Below are 23,240 nucleotides of genomic sequence, written 5' to 3'. Positions count from 1 at the left end.
CTTCGGTGTACCCCTGCCTGGATAATATCAAAATGTACTAGAACCAGCGTTTCCGGTGGCACAATGCGCCACTTACTAATATAGTATAGTGAAAGGGATTGGCGGTGGTCAAAATATTTCCGTGCAACATTTACAAACTTCAGCAGCTCGCTGAGGTGAAATTGTGGCTTGTCGCTGTATCATGTAAGCTGCATTAGCTTCACAATGGTGTTAAACCCTCTGTGGTGACCTGTTTGCCCGACAGCGATGGTTTGTTACAACACTGCACAACGGTTGACGATTAGATGAAGGCTGGACTGGTGTTGGCGGCATTAGCACTTGAGATGACATGATATCACGTTCAGGAGATGTGAAGATAGTGGTGAAGGACTATGCTTCAATGTTGTTGGTCAATATGCACCGCCAGCTATGTATGTAGACATTTGTGAGGTGTCATTTATTGGAGTCTCCACACAGGTGTGCAGCTGTCTCACAACCAGCTACAAACTGCCAGACTGAGTATTGCTGTATCCATAGCAACTGAGGCCAATGGGGTTGTGGTGGATGTAGTCCGCCTATAATCCCTCATTTAGTGCACAGGGATGAATCACCTGTGATGACATCACCATCATGTGATCAGGGGTGGAGCTCAGAGCCCCATGACATCATCACATGTAGCTCACACAGTCAGTCACTCATCACTCACAGACAGGTAGTTGATAGTATTTTGACAAGTAAGTATTAGGAAATTATAGCACCAGTGTTTCTGGTGGCGCAATGCACCACACAGCTCTGCTGCATGCCCGTTTCACACACACAGCTCTGCTACATGTGCATCACATACAGCTCTGCTACATACACATCACGTACAGCTGTGCTACATACGTTTTTCATCACAAACAACAGGGATAACAACCAGCACAGCAGAGTCCTGCCAACACTACTCACCGCCTGGTCATGTGACCCCGGACTCCTCTCACACAGGTGATTGATCACATGATGGTGACATCATCACAGGTGCTGTAAGCACACAGCTGTCGTCTGGCTCTGCAGGTTGTTAACAAAGTGAAGTACCTGTGATGATGTTACCGTCATGTGATCATGGGCAGATCTCAGAGCCCCGTTGACTGATCCCATGGCAGTGTCATCTTCACGTGTAACTCACACAGTTACTCACTTACAGACAGATGGTCATTAGTATTCCATAGCAACTGAGGCTGCGAGGGTTTGTAGGGGATGTAGTCTGCCCATAATCTGCACAGGAATGAATGACCTGTGATGACGTCACTGTCATGTGATCAGGGGCGGAGCATGTAACTCACTCACGGACACAGGGCCCAGGTGAAAGGATCACATGATGATGACATCATCACAGGTCCTGTAAGTACACGGGTGCTGTCAGGCTCTGCATGTTTTATGTTTTAGGACCTTTGATGATGTCACTGTCATGTCATCAGAGGCGGGGCATGTAACTCACTCACTCATGGACAGATGGTCATTGGTATTTTGATAGTCTAGTACGCTATTCAATACTTTAGAAAACAAATATATTACACTATACAATTTATTTTATTTAAATATAAGACTACATTCACACGGGCAAGCGTGATATCAGCCCGAGAAATCCGGCACAATATCGCAATTGTCAATGTGCATTTTACCTGTGGCGTTTTTCATGCAATAACGCCTTGCATCACTTTAGTAAAATTGTGATCCAGTAAAATTGCGATTTTTAATAGGAAAACATTACATCGCACTCGCATACACACTGCACGGCATGCGATTTGTTTGTCTGTCCCATTGAAAACAATAAGCAATGTTCCAAGAGACACAAAAAAGAAAAAAAAGACAGGCAGCGATTTTTTTTACCTTGCAGCCTCACAGTGACATTACTGCAGTAAGAGCAGTGAGACTATGGAACTCTCTGGCTGAAAGCGTGATGATGGCGAACTCAATAAAAGGGTTCAAGAGAGGCCTGGACACCTTTCTTGAGTGCAACAGTATTGCATGTTATGGCGACTAGCTTACTTCATAAGGGCCGATGATCAAGGGAGGTTTTCTGACTGTCAGGTATGGAAGTTTGAAGAGATTTCTTCCCCAAAATGGCTTCTACCTCACAGGGTTTTTTCTCTCTGTACCATCTGGAGGTTTCAGATCTATTCACAGACAAAAGCCTTCCCCTTCATAATACTAAGCCTCTTACCAGTATCCCTCCATCACCATTTGGGTTGGTGAATTTAGTTATTTGGTCAGACAATTAAAGGAGTCCTAGGAGGAAGCGGCTAAACTAAGCTGGCCAATGGTCACATGATTTTACCAGTAAATCGTGTAGCTATTGGCCATTACAGGTGGCTGTGGTTTGGCTTTGTGGAGGCAGACTCACTGTGTGGTTTCACGTATAGTAATGTTGTTGATAGATGGTCTGGGATTAGATCAAAAAGTCACAATTTGACATGTGAATTTCCGTAAAAAAAACAACTTTCAGTTTTTTGAGCGTCACTTTCTGGGGCCTGGGTCTTCTTGAAACCTGATGCGGTAAAGAGCTGCAAGGAAATGACTGCTGAGGATGGATCATATAATGTATGCGTGACTTCTCTCCTGTTTATGTTCAAGCTATTAGTTCATAGAAGCGTATGTTACATTCAGCCGATTTCTGCAACAGCAGTGATTATTATTTGTCTGTGGAGCGTGGTATTTCCCCAGACAAGCTAGGTCTTATATAAGGTAGTGCTTAATACACGATTAACAAAGTGAATGCAATACATTCAAAGTCTCTGTGACAGCCCCGTATTATAAAATATTCACAAGGATGTGCCATAAAATTATGATTGGTGGGGTCTCACCTGCGAGACATCCTGATTGCAAGAACAAATGGCCCCTGGTCTCTTTGTTTTTTTCAATGCGAAAGAGCCACAATGATACAGCCCCTTCTGAGGATCTGAGCAGTTGGGCCCCCACCATCCATGGAAAGATTATACGAGGGGGTGCGGATAAGTCTTTGGCTTTGTGTTCTTTTTTTGTTTCTATGGTAACGAATGTTACATCACATGAAAGCCTTATGTGTCTAATATATGTTTTCAAAATTTTGTGTTTGTAGCTTATGGCAACAGTGATCTAGGCACGCGGGAAAACAAAATGGCGGAGTCTAAGGCGATGTTCAAAAATCAGCCACTAAGGTGATGGCGTCTGTGTTCTGGGATAAGGAGGGCGTGCTGCTAGTGGACTACCTCCAAATGGTTCCACCATCAATGCAAGGTATTACACTGAACTTTTGGACCATTTGAAAGCAGCTCTGAAGGCCAAGTGGCGCGGCAAGCTGTCCAAAGGAATCTTGTTCCTACAAGACAACGCCTCTGCTCACACTGCACAAGCGACCACGGCAAAACTGGTGGAGCTAGACTACCAGTTGGTTGACCACCCACCTTATTCACCAGATCTAGCTCCCTCCGACTATGATCTGTTTCCAAACCTGAAGAAACACCTCAAGGGTACCAAATTTCACACCATTTCTGATGCCATGGCTGCTACGGATGACTGGTCTGAGGCACAACCAAAATCCTTCTTTTTGCAAGGCTTACAGAACTTGGAATACAGATGTAAGAAGTGTGTTGACATCCGTGGAGAGTATGGGGAATAAATGCAAAGTTTCATCTTCCTATCTCGTTTCTTTCTGGGTAAAGCCAAATACTTATCAGCAGCCCCTCGTATATCCTAGTGATATGCCTAGCTATAAGTCATCACTTGTAATGTTGGGAAGACCCTCCTTCAGCCTTGAGCGTTGCTCTACATTGTATTGTAGGTTGTACATTTTCTTTACCTCATCCAAACACTGGAAGGCAGGACTCGCAGTTACATCCTTGGGGCTTTCCTCTTTAACAGTAAAAGGAGGTAATGCACTCAGTGGCTTCTCATGCAGATCATCTTCCTCCTCTTCTTCTTCTGCTGAAGATTCACTTATTTCGGACCTTTCTTCGCTGAAACTGCTCATCTTGGCAAACTCTAATACATGGAATAAATACAGCTTTATTTCAACCTGTTATTTCTGTCTAACAGCAATCCACCTTAGAATAACACGGTCCTCCCCTTTATTAATGAGCTCCTTGTATATTGGGTGCATACAATAAAAGGAAAACATCATATTGAGAACTTTAAATGACTGTTCCATAAATTCTGCCTGTTGAAAATAAACATCTAACTTTTTTTTAAACCCCTTAGGCCTTCTGCAGACTGACGGGTCAGATCCCGCTGTGCGAATTCTCGCAGCGGGATGCGAGCCGTGCCCCTGCAGTAACCCGGCACTCACCTCCTCCCGCGTTTCGCTCTGCGACAGCTGTCGCACAGCCGCGCAGGACATAGCCGGCGCGTCACTAGTGACGTTTCTGTGCAAGCCTCTGCAAGGCTCGCACAGAAATAGGACATGCTGAAATTTGTTTACCGCATCAGTTTTCACGCAGTCAAATCGCTGCTGTCTGCGTATGATCGCATTATCTAATGCAAACCTATGGCAGCGGGCACGGACGGAAATTCTACAGGAAATCCTGCTGCAAAATTTCCGCCAGTGTGCATCTGGCCATAGTTTCATGGCCGATTGTAGACCTAATGACACGACGATTTTAAGGGGATTTTCATCTCTGCTTTTTAAAAGCCATAACTTTTTTATTTTTCCATCAATATATCCATACAAGGGATTGTTTTTTGAGTGGCGAGTAGAGATGAGCGAACGTGCTCGGCCACGCCCCTTTTTTGCCCGAGTACCGCGATTTTCGAGTACTTCCGTACTCGGGCGAAAAAATTCGGGGGGTGCCGTGGGTGAGTGGGGGGTTGCAGCGGGGAGTGGGGGGGAGAGGGAGAGAGAGAGGGCTCCCCCCTGTTCCCCGCTGCTACCCCCCACTCACCCACGGCGCCCCCCGGCGACCCCGAGTACTTTTCACTCGAGTACTGAAGTACCTGAAAATGGCGGTACTCGATCGAGTAATTACTTGAAACGAGTACGTTTGCTCATCTCTAGTGGCGAGTTGTAGATTTTATCAGTACTATTTTTTTTTGAGGTACATGTAATGTATAACTTCGTTTTTTTGTGGGCAGGGAGAAAAAAAAACAAAACTTCATTTTTAGGGGAAAAAAAAATAATTATATATATATATATATATATATATTTTTTTTTTTTTTTTCTTTTTTTTTGGCATAGCTGCATTCAAAATCTCATAACATTTTTATTTTTCCATCAACTGTTATTTTTTTCTATAGTAGCATTTACCGTGCAGTATAAAAAGTGTATTCAATTCATTGTATGGGTCATTACAGATGCCAAACACGTGGGGTTTTTAAATTTTTTTTTAACATTTTTTTAAACAAAGAAGAAAGTGCACATAAAAGGTCTTTTTTTGCTACGTTTCAACTTTTTTTGGTATATTTTTTAAGTATCCGTCGGGCTCTTGTACCTGTGATGCTATGATTGTACTGTTAATACATTGCAGTATAGGCATAATTAATTTTATAGACTTAAGGCCCATTTAGACACAATAATAATCGCTCAAAAGATGGCGCTCAAGCGACCTTTGACTGATAATCGTTGTGTCATTTGCAGCGCAAGATGATCATTCAAAATGAGCGATCACCTTGCGCTGCCAGCAGAGGATGTAGAAGACAAATGGGGTGTCCCCGCTTGTTTTCTGCATGCAGCTGTTCCCCGCTCCAAGCGCCGGCTGTTATACAGCCAAGTGCTTCAAACGGAGGATGTCCTGCTTGTCTTCTGCATCCAGCTGTTCCCCACTCCGAGCGCTTAGCTTTTATACAGCCAAGCTCCCGGAGCGGAGGATGTAGAAGACAAGTGGGCTGTCCCCGCTTGTCTTTTGCATCCAGCTGTTCTCTGCATGGAGCGTCCGGCTGTTATACAGCCGGGCACTCCGTGCCGGGTAAGGAGAATAGAGCGGGACCGCTCTGTTCTTCATACCCAGCCTGTCATCAGGGAGTGGGATACAGCTGAAACAATAGTATCAGCTGTATCCCGCTGTGAATCCCTGATAAGGCTCATCACTGATCTTTCAGCACACTTAAAGACGACAATGAGCGACGGGATAACGAAAACTGCACGATGTCAGTACAGTTACACACAATGATTATCGCTCAAAAGACGGCTTTTGAGAGAATTTTGAGCAATAATCGTTGTGTCTAAATGGGTCTTTAAAGTGGAGATTTATCAGGCGACGTCCACAGGTTTTCTGGTGCAAAAGAGTTGCAAAATTTTGTGCAAGGGTATGTGGCTCAAAAAATTCCCCTTTTTTTTCTTTGACACTGGCCCTGACACAGGGCTACTTATGGGCGGGGCTAACTGGTAGGGGATGTGGCTGCTTGTGAATGGTCAAATTTAGGCTGGATCCACAAGGGCATCAGTGTTTTTACATTTGCCCGCCAGTGACATAAAAACGCGTGAACAGGCGCACAAATCTAACGTTTGAGCGTCCGTTCAGACGGCACTGGCCGGCGCATATACGCTGAGGCCACAATGTCCCGGCGTACATACCCCATGTCTCTCAGCAAGGGGAGGAGGCGGGATGGGGCGGGAGCTTACCACACTAGCTCACCTCCATCCCACCCCCTCCCATTGCAAACAGCCATCAAGGGGCAAAGAGGATCAAGGAAGGGGGTAGGAGTCTAGCGGTCACACTGCTAAACTCCCTCCCACCTCTCTTCTCCAGTAGCTGTCATAGGCTGGATGTCTGCCGAGGGAGCCGTCGCCCGGGAGCAGGAGCTGGCTGACATCTCTGCGGTGAGCCTATCTGACAGATAGGCTGACTGCAGAGAATCGCTATGATTCTCCGCTCGTGGGCAGGGGCACTGCGCTTTCCATAGCAACGCTATGGAAAGCGTGCACTTCGTTCCCCGCGGCCGGATTATCGCCGTGGGGAATGCAATGCAAAAACGCCTGTGAACAGGCAGCCTAAGGCCCCGTCCACGGCAGTGATTTCACCGGCAGAATCATGCTTCCCATAGCATTACCGTGGAAAGCGCCGGCACCTGTCCACGAGCGGAGAATCATTGCGATTCTCCACTCGGGGCGGGCAATTTGCAGCATGATGCGAATTGGCTCGATTCTCCACAGTCAGACCAGCTATTAGATAGGGGTCACTGGCAGAGATTCGGTGGCGGCTCCTGCTCCTGAGGCAGAGCTTCGCCGCGGGATACCGCATCGCCAGTGGACAGCCGGCCTTAGAAGGGTGTGCAGACTGACTGGCCGGACACCCTGCAGTCACTATGACAACTGCATTCTTGATGTTTTGCAAGAACACTAAAAACAAAAAAAATAATTTCTGTTACAGTGAAAACAATAATCAGACATCTAGTGTTTATTCTCCCTCCATATGTTGGTTTCCTCCGGTCCCTGATGCTCTGCCTCACTGGGTGGTTGTAGGGAGCTGTCCCTCTGTCCGTGTCCCTCTGTCGGTGCAGTATGTGGAGGGCAGCAGCAGTTAGTGGCTCTTCAGGCTCTACCACCGCCGCCCCCCGTCGCACTGTCTCTATGGGGTACTCAGTACTCGGACAGCACAGCCATGCCTGCCTCTTCGGTGCACAGCGGAGTGTGCAGCTCGGATTTACCTCTCACCTTTCCCCGGCGCAGGTGCGCGGCTCCTCAGCCCCTCACAGCTGGAGTCACAGCGGGCAGCAGCGGCATTATCACACTTCAAGCCCCACAGCGAAGCGCTAAGCGTCCAACTCCATAGTAACAGCGAGGCCTCCTCCCGCCCCATCTTGTCGCTATGATACGGGGCCGACTAATCAGTGCAGGGCGGCGGCACACGTGACTGCAGCCTGTGGAATGTGCGCTGCTGCCAGGGTTCACAGCGCTGACGGGTTGTGTGCCTCCAGTAATGCTCATAGCGGCGCTGTGGGGCTGTTCTGTGGTAACCCTGTGTTCCTGGAGCCTCCACCTACTGGTGTCCATCACAGGGTTGGCTCATCAAGGCCCCTGTCCCTAGGACTGACCTGTAGTAGTCTATGGCCGCCTGCAGACGGCCGGGTCGGATCCGGCTGTGAGAATTCTCGCAGCGGGACCCGACCCAAGCGCCTGCAGAGAGCAGCGCGTGCACTCACCTCTCCCACGGCCCCGGCTCTTTCATGTGCCGGCTGCCGGACAGAAGTTTCTGTGCGAGGGTCTGTGAGCCCCGCACAGAAATAGGACATGCCGCGGTTTGTTTGCCATGTGAGATTTCGCACGCCCAAACCGCGGCCATCTGCATAGGATTGCGTTTGTTAACGCAATCCTATGCAGGCTTCCAGTGGCGGAATTTCCGCCCGTCTGCAGGCGGCCTATACGCACTCCTATGCAGACGGCCGCGGTTTGGCCGCGCAAAATCTCGCGCGGCAAACAAACCGCGGCATGTCCTATTTTTGTGCGGGGCACGCACTCACCCGGCCGCCGGCTCCGGTCTGCGCATCCGCCGGCTGCGCCGCAGCCGGCACATGAAAAGAGCCGGGGCCGCCAGGCGCGGGTGAGTACGCGCTCGTCTCTGCTGGCTCTCGGGTCGGGTCCCGCAGCGAGAATTCTCGCTGCCGGATCCGACCCGCTCGTCTGCAGGCGGCCTATGGCTATGAGCTGCTCTGTAGGAGACTCATCCGTGTGGAGTCCGTGTAGTACAATGGCAGTGTGTAATGTTATACATCTGCAGCTGCCGCAGCCTCTCTGGACAGGGTCGGCAGGGCTGCAATTGTTTTTTGGGGTTATCCATAATGTGACGCCCCCTAGAGCCACTTGCAGTCCTAGCCTGTCTTAGGCTCCATGACTTAGTGCTCAGCCAATCAGAGGCAGCGCTTTCTGAAGGCGGGGATTTTTCAATCCCCGGCCTGCAGAACACAGAAGACGACTGTCGGCTCTTCTAGGTGAGTTGTTTTTTTTTTGTTTTTTTCAGCTAGCCATGATTTTCGGGAAAGGGCTTAAATTTCAAGCCCTTCGCCGTAAATCACTGCCGTGGTGGTAGCCTTCATCCATTGCTTTCAATGATGCATTCCATTGCTTTCAAAGGTGGTAGCCTTCATTCCATTCATCACTGATGTTAAGAAATCGCTGCAGCAGCGCCGGCCCCATTGAAAGCAATGGTATAGCATCACGGACCTCTGCCACAGCTGTGACAGGGCATTCCTTCATGACAGAATCCCCTGCCATAGCGGTCACAGCTGCGTCAGGGGAGCGCAATGTACTATCTATGTTTTCAATGGGTCTAGCGCTGCTGCTGCCGGCTCCATTGAAAACAATGAGCGATATCACAGATTCTTCTTTGCGATGCGAGGTTACAGTGAAAACATCACTAATGAGAATGAAACCATTGAAAATCATTAGTTTCATTATCATGCGTTTTCACTCACTCTCACATCGCAGGAAAGTCAGATCGCCAGTGAGTGTGAGTCCTTAGGGCTTATTCAGACAACCGTATATCGGCCGGGTTTTCATGCCCAGCCGATATACGGTGTCCCTCTCTGAAGGGCAAGGAGAGGGGCGGGAGCAATACACTGAGCTCCCGCCCCTTGCCACTATTTGCAATGGGAGGGGGCGGGACAGGGGTGGTGCTAAGTTTCGGAACTTAGCCCTGCCCCACCCCCTCCCATTGCAAATAGTGGAGAGGGGGCGGGAGCTCAGTGCACTGCTCCTGGCTCTTCCAGCCTCCTCCCCCTGCAGAGAGGGACAGCGTATATCTGCCGGCGTGAATACCCGGCCGATATATATAGTCGTCTGAATAAGCCGTTAAGGATTTTTCTGGCAAAAGCTCTTGATTCCTTTTTTTTTGCTGCTTGAATAATTTTGTTTTTTTTTTAAAGAAAAGCATTTTATATAAACAACCCCCCATCCCTCCCCCCATGCTCCCAGACAAAATAGAATTTCTCCAGAACTTGTAACTGCTATCGTTCCCATCAATAAAGTGGTATCACATCAAAGGAAGGAGTTCCTGTCTTGTTTGAAGTTGGCATATTTCTTTAACATAAAGATGAAAGTAGCCAAGGCTGATGAGGCAATGACAAAGATTACGGGGTTCGCACATAAAACAGCTGAACATTACTTCTCGAACAGTGCTCCTATGTATAATTTATGGGCCCTGTGCTGGTCCCATTTTGGTCATCCTACAGGACAATGAGACAAGCGGAGCCCGCCAGTACACGGTGTTATGTGATAATTACCCTGACACAGAAAAGTGAGACAGTAAGGAAGTGCGAATGGAATGCAGGGCGGCCGGTCCAAGAGTACTAAGCCATTTCATCCAAAGCTTCTCATATTTAACTTCCGCTTTTCTTTTAATGTGCACTCCCTTTTCCAGTGCCATTAACCACTTACCCTTTTTATGAACTCAATCAATTTTCTCGCTATATCTAACAATCTGGCTATTTCTGTCTGCTCTGCTTCCTCCCAGTGCCATCTTAACGCATGAGCCTGATGGGCATTTACCCAGGTGCCCCGGGTGCTTTTGCAGCATATAGTGAGTACAGTACTCTATTGATCACCTATCTTTCGTCATAGTAACATAGTATGTCAGGCCGAAAAAAGACATACGCATGTCTATCTACTTCAGCCATTCCCCCCCCCCCCCTCCCCCAAGGTTGATCCAGAGGAAAGCATAAACCCTCAATGAGGTATAAGCCAATTCTCCCCATTTATACATAGGCATTGAGTTGCCCCTCAGCTGTCTTTTTTTTTCTAAACGAAATAACCCCAATTTCCATAACTCCTGGGTATTGTAGTCTGCTCCATTTATTACTTTAGTTATTGCTTTTGAACCCTCTCAAGCTCCAATATGTCCTTCTTGAGTACCGGTGCTCAAGATTGTACACAGTATTCCATGTGTGGTCTGACCAGTGACTTGTAAAGAGGAAGACCAATGTTCTTGTCATGTGCCCCTAGACCTCTTTTAAGAGACCTGACCTCTGGGTATTTAGAGCGGAAGTCTCTGTACCGACCATCCATGTAGTGGCTGGTGCTTGTAACTACAGGCATGGCTCCCACTAATTTAAATAAGAGCCATGCCTGCAGTTACAAGCGCCGACCACTACACAGAGGTCGGTGCGGAGGTTTCTGCTCCGACCTCTGTGTTATTGCAGCGCTGACAGCATGCACCCGCACAGCTGATCGGTCGGATCCCGAGCCACAGATCCAGACCGATCAACTATTGATGATCTATCCTCAGGATAACCCCTTTAAGATATAAAGATTAACCCCTTGAGGACCAAACACAGTAAATATATGGCGCTTGGTCCTGGCCAATAGTTGAAGTACAGCGTGGGATTAAAGCCTCTGCTCCTGAAATCAAACAGACACAGTTGAGGACCCAGACAAGAAGCGGGTTTCAAACACGTCTGCCTTTTCCTTTTCAGGCTACAAAGTGCTCAATGAGCGCTATATGCTAAAAAGTGAAAGCGGAAGTGTCTGTTCCGCTATATACAGCCTGGCGATCACATGACCACCGGGAGCCCCCTGTTACAGCAGAGCTGCAGGGTCCTAGTAGACTCTGATCAGCTCTGCCAGTGACTGATATCACTACAGGGGGATGTTTTCCCTGTAACTGGGGCTCCTGTGGATGCCCCAGCTGTAATGGAAAACTATGGAATAAATAAAAAAAAAAGACAATGTGAACAATCCCCAAAGGTTTTATATGACGTCATGGTGGGCATAGATGGTAAAAAAAAAGTTACAAAAATAAGTTTAAAAAAAATTACAGAAAAAGATAAGAATATATACATAAGGGCTTATTCGCACTAGCGTATATCGGCCGTCATTTTCACGGCCGGCCAATATACGCTACCATCTGATGCACAGGCTCAGTGTATATCCCATTGGGCGGGGGGAGACAGCTTAGCTCTGCTGTCTCCCCCTTCCATCCCCAGCTCTCTGCAAGAGGAAGGAGGCGGGATAGGGCGGGAGCTAGTGTGCTGAGCTCCCACTGCATGCAATGGGATGGGGTGGAGTATGGACGCCTGCAGACGGCCGGGCCCGATCCGGCTGCGAGAATTCTCGCAGCGGGACCCGTCCCGCGCCCCTGCAGGGACCAGCACGTACGCACCTCTTTCTGTGGATCCGGCTGTTTGATGTGCCGGCTGCCAGCGCATGCGCAAACCGGAGCCAGCGGCCCGGGGAGTGGGATTTCTGTGCGGACAAATCTCGGTCGTCTGCCTAGGATTGTGTTTGCTAACGCAATCCTATGGCAGCTTCTGCCCGTGTGCAGGAGGCCTATAGCTCTGTCCTGCCCCCTCTCATTAAAAACAGCAGCAAGTGGCAGAGAGAAGAAAGGAGAGGGAGTTTAGCAGTCACGCTAAAGAAAATGATCCACCGCCAACAAAACCGTCACTATATGCTCCCTGCAATCCCAAACGATACAAATTATATATCAAAGTAATTTAAAGTCACAGAATAAAAAATGCAACAAAAATCATTTTGGTAGCTGAAGAATAAAAATATGGCAATAACCCACCACATAGGTAAAATTGCTAAATAGTGTTTGGTCCCTAAGGGGTTAAATTGTGATTATTTAAAAGTCACATTCCTGTACAGGGCTGGAAATAATTTTACACCGAGTCTTTGAGGCAAGAATGGCGCTGGGGGTCCCCAGGCATGGGAACTTTTCAGGAGTTCTTCTGTAGTGATAAGGAATGCTAGCGCTCTCCCTAGGATCAGTAACGTGTGTACAACACAGGTGTGCGCTATAGAGAGGCGTGTAGCGCCGGCACATGCGCACTGAGATAAGTCACCACAGCTAGTAAACATGAAAGCACGTCTAAAGTCCGGCGCAAGAGCTTCTGGGAGTTGTAGTTTACTGTCACTAGAGGCCATGTGTAGTCCTGCGTCTTTAAAACTACATTTCCCGGCAACGGGGAGTTGTGTGCGTAAAGAAATCTGAGACAACTTGCTGCATGGCTGCTTTAGGGCAATGATGGTCTCCCTGGTATGTCGCAGCCGCCTGTGGTCTCTGGCGGCTGGCACACGTAGAGTGGCATGTCGGCGCTGGGTAGCGCAGTCCAGGAATAAGCCCCTGAAGCAGTGGACACTCATCGTGCACCCGCTGAGCAGCCTGCGGGTAAGGCTGCCGTGTCATGTGCGGGTCAGACCGCAGGACCCGCTCACCTACCCGGACGCTGACCGGGTGTTTGTCATGGTAAGCGGGGTGGACCGCAACGTGCACCGGGGACTGGACCTGGACAACATAGACGTGAAGTACGACGAGGAGAGCAAGCAGGTGCTGATCAGCTCGCAGGACATAGACAGCCAGACGTGTGTGGAGGTCACCACCCCGGTGCGCTTCGGTATGTCCGCGGGAGAGGGCAGGTCACCGGTGTGCACGACTAGCACTGCCGTGCGGGGCTCCCCGGGGCTGGGGATAACTATCATAGGAAGCATTGGTGTTTTGGCAGGAGGCATAGTAGCCTGAACCGTAGGACCGTGCACAGTAACGGGCAGACCCTTGCTGATGCTGGGCGGATGGTGGATGCTCCACAGTGCAGCAGATCCCCAAACTAGGAGCTGCAGGAATGTGATGCAGAGATGCCCATGTTGTTGGGTGGTGCAAATCGGGCACACCGCCAGATAATGGCCTATATCAGCTACTGCCTCCCTGGAGCACCAGCAGGGTGACCTCTGTGCATTTGGATTTAAAGGGGTTCGGTATTAGTGTACCTTGACTCCACCAGAAAGCTAGGGGTTTAACAGGGCTTGGATGTAGGAACACCCCTAGCTCCCCATTTGTTGCTTGTCAAAGGTCCTAGCAGTACAGTATGTATTGCAGTTAGCTTGGCATCAATTAGGGCCGGGTACAGGGTGCTTCTGTATGTGGGGGGGCTCACAGTGCTGCAGCTCCGCTGATCACTGTTGATCCCACCAGCGGTCTTCAGCGATTCCATGTGCCGACTGCCGGCTCTCCGCTTCCTCCTTGCCGCTCAAGGTGATCGGAAGGAAGGTGGGAGAACAGAGACGGCATGGAGAGTGAGAGCGGGGCCGCTATAAGGGAGGCGAGGTTATTGTATTCCTGCACGGCAGCGCAGTGCCGCCGGGGAGAGTGACAGCGGCCCCTTAACTGAAGCCCACAGTGAGTACACTGCTGCTGGTGGGAGGCAGCTGACACAGCAGGGCAAGCAGCACACGGGGATGACAGCGACCCAGTAACTGAAGGCCACAGTGAGTGCACCGCTGGTGGGGACAGGGCGCCGGCGACACAGCGGGGCCAGCAGCACAGGCGGATGACAGCGGCCCGTTAATGCAAAGACAGTGCACCGATGCTGGGGGGAGGGAACCACCGACACTCACAGCATGGTACCGGTATAGTGCGATGAGGAGACTGCAGTGCAAAGTGCCAGGACCTGCTGAGAGCCACATAACCAGCTGCCAATCAGGAACAGGGGGCGTCACCCCCCTGTCAAGCACCAAGTATCTTGTCACCACCCACACTTCCGGTGGCATCAAGGTACACTAATACCAAGGGGTTCTGTCATGAAGAAAAAAAAAAATTTCTATGCTCCCCTATTTTTCCCCAGACAGTATACTTACCTCATCTTCTCCCTCCGATTTTCTCCTGTCTCCTGCAGTCCCAGGGCGGGTCACCTCACCTGCAACTGGCTGATTCTTCTGTATCCTGTGAGGTTATGTACATTCACAAGCAGTTTCCTTCCTGCCTGGCAATGTATGTTATGTCAGTTTTGTTGTATCTTGTCTCCACCATAAGAATGCACGCCCACAACCAACACCCCCCACTGGAATGGCTGGGCTGGAGAACGGGTGGGCATATCTCCCCTGTCGGCTCCTGTCAATCACCCGCCGCTCGAGATTCTTAAAACATAAGCCCTACCCTGGAAATAAGCTGTAACTAAAGAAGGGGGGAAAAAAAGTATACATCACCTCTCCCGCGCTGTCCGGGGTGCCGCAGCAGCTTCTCTCCGGGTCCCGGCACTGATCATCTTCTTCATCTTTTGTCCGGGGATTGAAAAATCCCCGGCTGCTGGAAACGCTGGCTATGATTGGCTGACGCTTAGCCAATCGTAACCAGTGCTCGATGAATGGCTTTGATTGGTTCAATCACTGCCATTCATCGAGCACTTGCTGTGATTGGCTAAGCGTTAGCCAATCACAGCCAGCACTTCAGGAGACGGGGATTTTTCAATCCCCGCCCAGAAGATGAAGAAAAGAAGCAGTGTCGGGACTCTGGAGAACGGAGAGCGCTTCTAAGGTGATGCATGCCTTTTTTATTTTTTCCTGCAGCTAGGGCTTAGATTAGGGCTTTGACAATAGGATTTCCTACTATCAAAGTTGTATCGCACCGCACGAAAATCGCGTTTTCGTGCGATGCAACAGGGAGGAAGGCTCCATAGGGAAACATGGGCTACAAAACCTTCGAGTCGCGGGCATATCGCCGGACCTGTGAGGTTTTTGTGTCGCATGGTTGTTGCATGCTACAAAACATCGCATGTGTGAAGGAACCCATAGGAAAGCATGGGCTCCACATACATGTGATTTGTAGCAATGCAACAAAATCAGACACCTTTGTTGCCCGTGTAAAGGAGGCCTAAAACATGGGCGATTTTGTAGCAATGTGACCTTGCTACACATCGCATGTATGTGGAGCCCATGCTTTCCTATGGGTTCCTTCACACATGCGATGTTTTGTAGGCTGCTACATTGCGAGACTACAGAATTGCGGTATGCTCTATACAAGTGTGATTTGCTATCTTTTGTAGCCCATGTTTCTCTATGGAGCCTCTTTGTTTATCGCATCGCATACCGCGAACTTGTGACGTTCATGCTATGCAGTGCAATTTTTAAACAAGATTAGAAAGTCCTATTAACTTTCTTGCTACAAAATCGTGTGATTTTTGTCGTGTGAGAAAATCGCATGTAGCAGCGACGCGATGCTACATTTGTAACAAGAAAAAAAGCGCCATTGACACTACAAAACTGCGTGCACATAGCAGCAATATCGCATCTGTTTTGTAGCAGCAATAGTGCTGTCGCCCGTGTGGATACAGCCTGAAACTAACCCTCCATCCCAGCCATAAGTAAATCCCCACACTGCTAGGACCTTGCTGCAGGCAGCCAATCAGTAGCTTATGGGCGTACACTGGGTGGATACAGCCCATCACTAGATCTCCACCCATACTTGTGGAGACAAGATACAATTGTAACCCGCTATGTCACAGGCTGGCAGGGAGTGCCGAGCTACTGCAGAAACTGCTCATGTGCGCCGTCCCTGCAGCAGATCAGCATTCCTTCCTTGCCAGTGAGCGCTACTTCACAGGGACATGACCTTCACTGACCTGCCGGAAGGAGAATGCAAGGAATGCATGCTTCATAGCCGGCCGGAGTTGAGGTGACAAGATCAGCAATGAGGAGATGCGGGAAGGAGTCTGCCTGAGGAGGAATACATGAGTATAGAATTTTTTTTTAATGACAAAACCCCTTTATTGTATGAACTTCAGTTTCCTGTAAAATGCCTTTTAACGTTACAATAATCTTGCTTCCAGTCGCACTGCAGCATGGCCTGGAAGCCAACAGGGTAATTGCCCTCACCGGGGCAGCTTAAGGCCTCATGTCCACGGGCAAAAGAAGAATTAAAATCCGCAGCGGATTTTAACTCTTCTCCTGCCCGCGGATCCGCACCCCATAGGGATGCATTGACCACCCGCGGGTAGATAAATACCCGCGGATGGTCAATAAAAGGGATTTTTAAAAAAATGGAGCATGAAAAAATCTGGGCCATGCTCCATTTTCGTGCGGGTCTCCCGCGGGCTTCTATTGAAGCCTATGGAAGCCGTCCAGATCCGCGGGAGACCTAAAATCGGAATTTAAAAGAATTAACTCACCCGCAGCGGGCCGGGAAGGTCTTCTCTTCTTCACGGCCGGATCTTTCTTGCTTCGGCTTGGCGGATGTGCCCGGCGCATGCGCGCGGCACGTTGGCGACGTGCCGCCGGCGTGACGAGTTCATCCGCCGGCCGAAAAAGAAGATCCGGCCGTGAGGAAGAGAAGACTTCCCGGCCCGCTGCGGGTGAGTTAATTCTTTTAAATTCCTATTTTCAGCGCTCATGTCCGCGGGGCAGGAGGGACCCGCTACGGATTCTACATGGAGAATCCGTAGCGGGCCTGAGTTTCCCCGTGGACATGAGGCCTTAGGGCTCATGTCCACGGGCAAAAGAAGAATTAAAATCCGCAGCGGGTTTTAACTTTTCTCCTGCCCGCGGATCCGCATCCCATAGGGATGCATTGACCACCCGCGGGTAGATAAATACCCGCGGATGGTCAATAAAAGTGATTTTTTTTTAAAAAAATGGAGCATGAAAAAATCTGGACCATGCTCCATTTTCGTGCGGGTCTCCCGCGGGGACGGCTCCCGCAGGCTTCTATTGAAGCCTATGGAAGCCGCCCAGATCCGTGGGAGACCAAAATCGGAATTTACTCACCTGCTCCGGATCTTCCCTTCGCCGCGGCTTCATCTTCTCTCCGTTGTGGCCGGATCTTTTTTCTTCGGGCCGGCGCATGCGCAGGGCACGCAATTGACGTGCTTGCACATCTGCCGGGCTGAAGAAAAAAGATCCGGCCGCGACGGAGAGAAGATGAAGCCGCGGCGAAGGGAAGATCCGGAGCGGGCGAGAGGTGAGTTAATTCTTATTTTAAGCGCTCATGTCCGCGGGGCAGGAGGGACCCACTATGGATTCTCCATGGAGAATCCGTAGCGGACCTGATTTTCCCCGTGGACATGAGGCCTTACACACCAGTGAATTTATTATGACCTGGTGTTGCCTCAGGTGACGGCTTGTGAACGTCCACACCTGTATACGTTAGTGCCTTCTTGTGAGTGAGGTAGTACACTGCCCAGCTTGCTTCCAGCAAAGCGATATGAACAGAGTACAAATGAGGAATAATAGGGGTGCCGGGCAGATGGGACATGGCTTCCCTGGTCAAACACGTTGATGTTATGTCACATTTGGTGGAGGTTATCCCAGGCGTATATTTCCTTGAAGGCACATTAAGGTGTCGGGGACATGCTGAATACATGTAGAGGTGTGTGCTTCTTCATGTATTCAGTACACTGGGGGAAATCTTACTAAGCCTGGCGCAGGGAATGCCGGACTTGGTAAACTTTTGCTTTTGCTCTTAAATTTTTTTTTTGTATTTTCTTTTAGATGTGAACATCAAAACCATGGGACATGGCAATGTGGACGTAAGGAAAATTGAGTGCGACAATTGCCAAATAGAAACGGAGAAAGGGACCAGTGTTCTGCAGTCCGTCAAGGTAATAATTGCTACTAAAAGTATAGAGCTGTGCTTTGTAAACAGTAAAGGGGATGTAGCACTCGCTGCAGCACCAACGTCCCTTCAAAAAGCCTAATGGCCCATTTACATGTAACGATTATTGCTCAAAATTCATTCAAACAAACCAATTTGAGCAAAAATTGTTCAGTGTAAACGCAAAACAAATCGCTTACTATTCGTTCGGTTGTTTATTGTTGACTATCAATCAGCGAAAAGACTATTGCTGGGTTGCTGTCTTCTCGTTGCGTGTAAACGCTCCCCGCTCAGTGCTTCCCATAGAAGGTGAAGCGCTGAGCGCGAAGTCAGCAACGCCTTTCAGTCTAAACGCTCTGCACAAGCGCTGACAACTTGAGGTGACATCAACGATCGTGTAGTCATTTACCCGACTGTTGGCCCGTGTAAAAGGACCATAAGAGTAGGCCATCAGTTTTAGGCCTCATGCACATGAGTAGATTTTTGCTGCCGAATCCCGAGTGGGCATCTGCCTCTGGGGTCCGCAGCAATAACCCTCCATAACATGCTATGTAAAATGATTCTTCATGCAGACAAGCAGAAACCAATTGCGGTTTTTGCTTGCGAATGAGAAATCGCAGCATGCTACATTTTCCTGTGGATTCCACATGGACTGCTTCCATTGAAGTCAATAGAAGCCGTACGGGCCACAGATTCCGCAAGGAAAGCAGGAGTTTAAAAAAAAAAATCTGTACTGCGCATGTCTGACGGCAACCCCTGCGGACCATCCACAGTACAGAAAAGATGATACAGGTACAGACGGATGCCAGCTGGGCACAGGGTTGGATTCCACTGCTGGCTCCTGCATGCGGAATCTGACCCACCCGTGTGCATTCGGCCTAAGGCTGAAGAAAGACCTCCACCCTGTTTAGCCTATTACTCTGCAATGTTAATCCAGAGGAAGATGAACAAAACCCAGAAGATAGTAACCATCTTATGGATAAACTTCCTTCCTGACTCCAGATATATGTCCAAAATAACTCCCAGGATCAGCCACCCATCTCCAGTGATCTAGCTCACATAATATGTAATACTGTCGTGTTCAACAAAGGCGTGCAGATCCCTTTTGAACTTTTTAAGGAGCTTTTTGGCACTAAACTAATGATGACCTGTCCTCAGGAAAATCGTACGAGATTTATACGTTGTGAGACGCACAAATATGAACCCCATTCTTTGGGTTTATTCACATTAGCGATGTTTTGAAACAAATCGCAGCGTGTTCTATCTTTGTGCGCGCTCTCGCATCGTATCTCCTATTGTACTCAATGGGGCTAGCGGCTGCATCGCACCATGTGCTAGGTGCATACAATGCGAGGTCTTCCATTAAAAACAGTGGGAGAAACTCCTCAATCCTCTGCCACGGTGCAGGATCACTTTTTACCCAAAGTGATGTTAGGTGGTTTTGACATAAAACACCTCGCATCTGAGAGCTATTCAAATGTTAGCAAGCGTGATATTGGGCTGTGTTTCACCGCCCAGTATCGCGCTTGCCTGTGTGAAATTATCCTAAGGCTTGATTCACATGTGGTGATGGTAGTACTCTGGTAAGATGCCATTTTTTTATTGTATTGGGGCATTGTAGATGGGGGAGGAGGATTCCCAGAGTGAACTAGAAGTAGTGTTAGTGAACTAGAGGTATTGAACCAACGCTCCGTTTTATGTTCTGCCGGTGGTGGCCCCACGCAGTCCCGGTAGTGGTGTATCTTGTCTCCACTGGAACTAGGGGTGGAGAAATGGGTTGGCCTGGCTCAGTGGCAGGTGACGCTCCCAGCAGTGGATTGGCTGCTCCCCACACACAGCATGTCAGGTCCCGCAAGCTCCAAGGCGCTCCGGCGCTTGCTTGTGCTGGCCAGCTATGCCGAGGACCCGACAGGAGGACTGGACTGACTGACAGACAGCTACAAAACACTACGGCGCTTCTGCTGGCCGGCTATGCCGAGGACCTGACTCACAGCTGTTCTCCGCTTCGGCACTGTGGATGGCCGGCTATGTGGAGGACTGCATTGACACAGTTGGCGGCTCTGCCAAGTACCAGACAAACAGCTGGCACTCTGCTCCGGAGCTGTGCTGTTCGGCTGTGCCGAAGACCAGAGTGTCAGCTTTTATTGGACCCCTGCTGTGGCTCTAGGCTGGGCGCCTCTGCCCAGGACTGACAGCAGCTGCTATTGTTTCCCCACTCGGGACACTGCTGCCAGCAACTGTCTGGCAGTGCCTTTTTTTCCCCCTCTCAGTATGTTTGCAACGGTAAGGGTTGCGGGTGCTATGGGCCAGCCAATCAGAAGTTGAGGGCGTGTACTTTGCCTCTACCCATTCTGGTGCCTAGCCAATCCCAAGTTGTGGGTGTAGATGTGGGCGGGCAGTTTGTCTCCATCCATTCTGCTGGTGGAGACAAGATGCACCATTCCCCGCAGTTCCCTGCATGAAAGTAAAGAAGACGCAGTAAAGCCAGGAACGCATCACTGGGGTCACAAAGTGTTTGTACAGTAAAGGTGACGGAGCAGCATGTTCTGGAAATAGAGTAGCTGCAAACACCAGCTCTGCTGTAAGCAAAGAAGCATGAAAAAAACCACCGAGGGTTACATTAAAATCATGTCAGTAGGGGGTGTTTGTAAAATGACCATTGGCTCTTGCAAAGTTGGCCCTACCTTGATTAGGCTGAGTACGCCCGCTATACGTTCATTGCCAAGGATGGATCCTGGCACTGGTTCTTTGGGTATGCGTGCAGGCGGCAGATTTGATTACAGAAATTGGAGACTTTCATGTTAAAGGGGTTGTCTCGCGGCAGCAAGTGGGGTTATACACTTCTGTATGGCCATATTAATGCACTTTGTAATGTACATCGTGCATTAATTATGAGCCATACAGAAGTTATTCACTTACCTGCTCCGTTGCTGGCGTCCCCGTCACCATGGATCCGTCTAATTCTGATGTCTTCTTGCTTTTTTAGACGCGCTTGCGCTGTGTGGTCTTCTTCCTGGTGAATGGGGCCGCTCGTGCCGGAGAGCTGGTCATCGTAGCTCCGCCCCGTCACGTGTGCCGATTCCAGCCAATCAGGAGGCTGGAATCGGCAATGGACCGCACAGAGCCCACGGTGCACCATGGGAGAAGACCCGCGGTGCATTGTGGGTGAAGATCCCGGCGGCCATCTTGGTGAAGGAAGACGTCGCAGAGCGGGGATTCAGGTAAGTAATAAAATTTTTTTTTTTAACACATCCTTTTGTGTTGTCCTGCGCCGAACGGGGGGCCTATGGGGAAAAAAAAAAAAAACCGTTTTGGCGCGAGACAACCCCTTTAATGAGGTTTGCTGAAGCACATACTTCCAGAAACAACCCCATTAACATGAAGCGAGTGGATTTTCAGTCTAAAATTTCGGCAACAAATTTGCCGTGTGTGGATACCCTAAATGTACGTGACTCGGTTGTGTGCATGAATTCTTAGACCGCAATGCCAAAAGGCTGTTTTCCAAATTTATGGTACATTGATTTGATTCTGATAAAAGACCCTCATATTCTAATCGGTGATCTACAAGCAAGTGCCTGGTCACTCTACTGAAGTCCATGGTAAATACCGCGGCCAAATGAATGTTCTCACCTGATTCTGCTTCACCCACAGACTATAAGGGGACCCACAAACAGTCTTCTGTTTTTGATGTTTTTCTTTTTTGGGGTAAGGTATTAAAAAAAAAAGAAAAAACAGGCCTCCTTGGTGAAGTATTTATTCATATTTAGGCCGGCTGCACACGAACCAGGTTTGAATTGCAGAATGCTCGATCGTCTCCAGCGCGGACGATCCGCGGCATTCCGCACCAATTCCAACCAATTTTGCATCCGCATGTCCGCTTACATGAGTGGACAGCAACTGCAATTTTCTGCTTGCAAAGGAAAAATCGCAGCATGCTCCTTTTATTGTGTGCGGGCTGTGCGCGGACTGCTTCTATTAAAGTCAATGGAAGCCGTCCGACCCACATGGCCTTTGGCTTCATTTTCCCTTTTCTGCAGGCTGTATATCTGATTCTTGGTTCTCTCAGAACTGAAGGGAGGAGTCGTGGCTGTTAACAGAGATAACGTCACTTTACAGCAGGCACTGGACCGCAAGCTAGAAGGCAGGGAGACCCCTAATAGCCAGCGCTTTTGGGGAATTTTTCAGTACAAAAAACATCATTTTAGGTAAAGTAAATTACACTTTTACTAGTTATGGCACTAGCTATCACATAAACACAACTTGTTGGAAAAGGTAAGGACCATTTAAACTTTATTTTTCACTTTCATCTTTTTGTCTCTCTTCCAGGAGCCATAACTTTATTTTTCTATTGACATGGCTGTATGAGGGCTTGTTTTTTGCAGGGCAAGTTCTATTTCTTAATGGTACACTTTAAAGTACCATATAATGTGAAATAAATGTAAAAACAAAAACTAATCTGTTCCATTTTTGGGGAGGTTTTGTTTTCATAGTGTTCACTTCATGTAGCAGGTCCGTACGATTACAGCAATATAACATTTATAAAGGGCTTTTTATGTTTTACCATAGTGGGTGCTCACCCACCACCCCCAAAAAAACTGAACTCTGGCATTGCGTTTTTTTTTTCTTATGTTCTCCCACAGAAAATATAGTCTTACACAGGTATGTTAATCAAAACAAAATAAAAGGATATAGCTATTGAAATGCAGAAAACTATAAATGGAAATCTATTGGTTACCAAGCATGGATGTCCAGGTATCTGCTTCACTCACAAGCTGAATTGTTTAAATACTAAGTTTAATACAGACTTCTTTTATTTCCCATTAACTTCTATATTTTGGTTGTGACCTGCATGCTTACCGCCGTCTGTATCACCACCTTCATTACCATGTGCTTGTGTGATTTCAGGGTCACAATGTTCACGTTCGTACAAACGGAGGCAAAGTGGTGTGCGTGGGGACAGTCCATGCCAATGTTGATATCCAAGCCTTGGCTCACAGTGTAAGTATAATCACTGGTTAG

At 48.8% G+C, this 23,240-nt stretch overlaps 2 protein-coding genes across 4 annotated transcripts in view; one reads left to right on the top strand and one right to left on the bottom strand.

Moving 5' to 3' along the window:
• Window positions 1-7,698, bottom strand: part of CCDC146 (coiled-coil domain containing 146) — a 129,349-nt gene extending 121,651 nt beyond the window's left edge. Inside the window, exons 1-2 of one of the 2 annotated variants that reach the window (XM_066591993.1) lie at window positions 7,583-7,698; window positions 3,797-3,978 (exon numbers count right to left, since the gene is read on the bottom strand). In XM_066591993.1, the coding sequence (XP_066448090.1) occupies window positions 3,797-3,967 (171 nt within the window). In that variant the 5' untranslated portion in view covers window positions 3,968-3,978; window positions 7,583-7,698. Of the gene's footprint in view, window positions 1-3,796; window positions 3,979-7,575 lie in introns of both variants that reach the window. The other variant, XM_066591994.1, reaches the window with a different exon arrangement.
• A 5,138-nt stretch (window positions 7,699-12,836) lies between these two features.
• FAM185A (family with sequence similarity 185 member A) overlaps window positions 12,837-23,240 on the top strand; it is a 52,313-nt gene continuing 41,909 nt past the window's right edge. Inside the window, exons 1-3 of one of the 2 annotated variants that reach the window (XM_066591991.1) lie at window positions 12,837-13,257; window positions 18,119-18,228; window positions 23,127-23,219. In XM_066591991.1, the coding sequence (XP_066448088.1) occupies window positions 12,885-13,257; window positions 18,119-18,228; window positions 23,127-23,219 (576 nt within the window). In that variant the 5' untranslated portion in view covers window positions 12,837-12,884. The remainder of the gene's footprint in view (window positions 13,258-18,118; window positions 18,229-23,126; window positions 23,220-23,240) is intronic. The other variant, XM_066591990.1, reaches the window with a different exon arrangement.

The sequence above is a fragment of the Eleutherodactylus coqui genome, chromosome 2, assembly GCF_035609145.1.
Source record: "Eleutherodactylus coqui strain aEleCoq1 chromosome 2, aEleCoq1.hap1, whole genome shotgun sequence".
NCBI classification, from domain to species: domain Eukaryota; kingdom Metazoa; phylum Chordata; class Amphibia; order Anura; family Eleutherodactylidae; genus Eleutherodactylus; species Eleutherodactylus coqui.
Note: the sequence above shows the minus strand (reverse complement) of the source record. Positions and strands in the feature narration are given on the sequence as shown.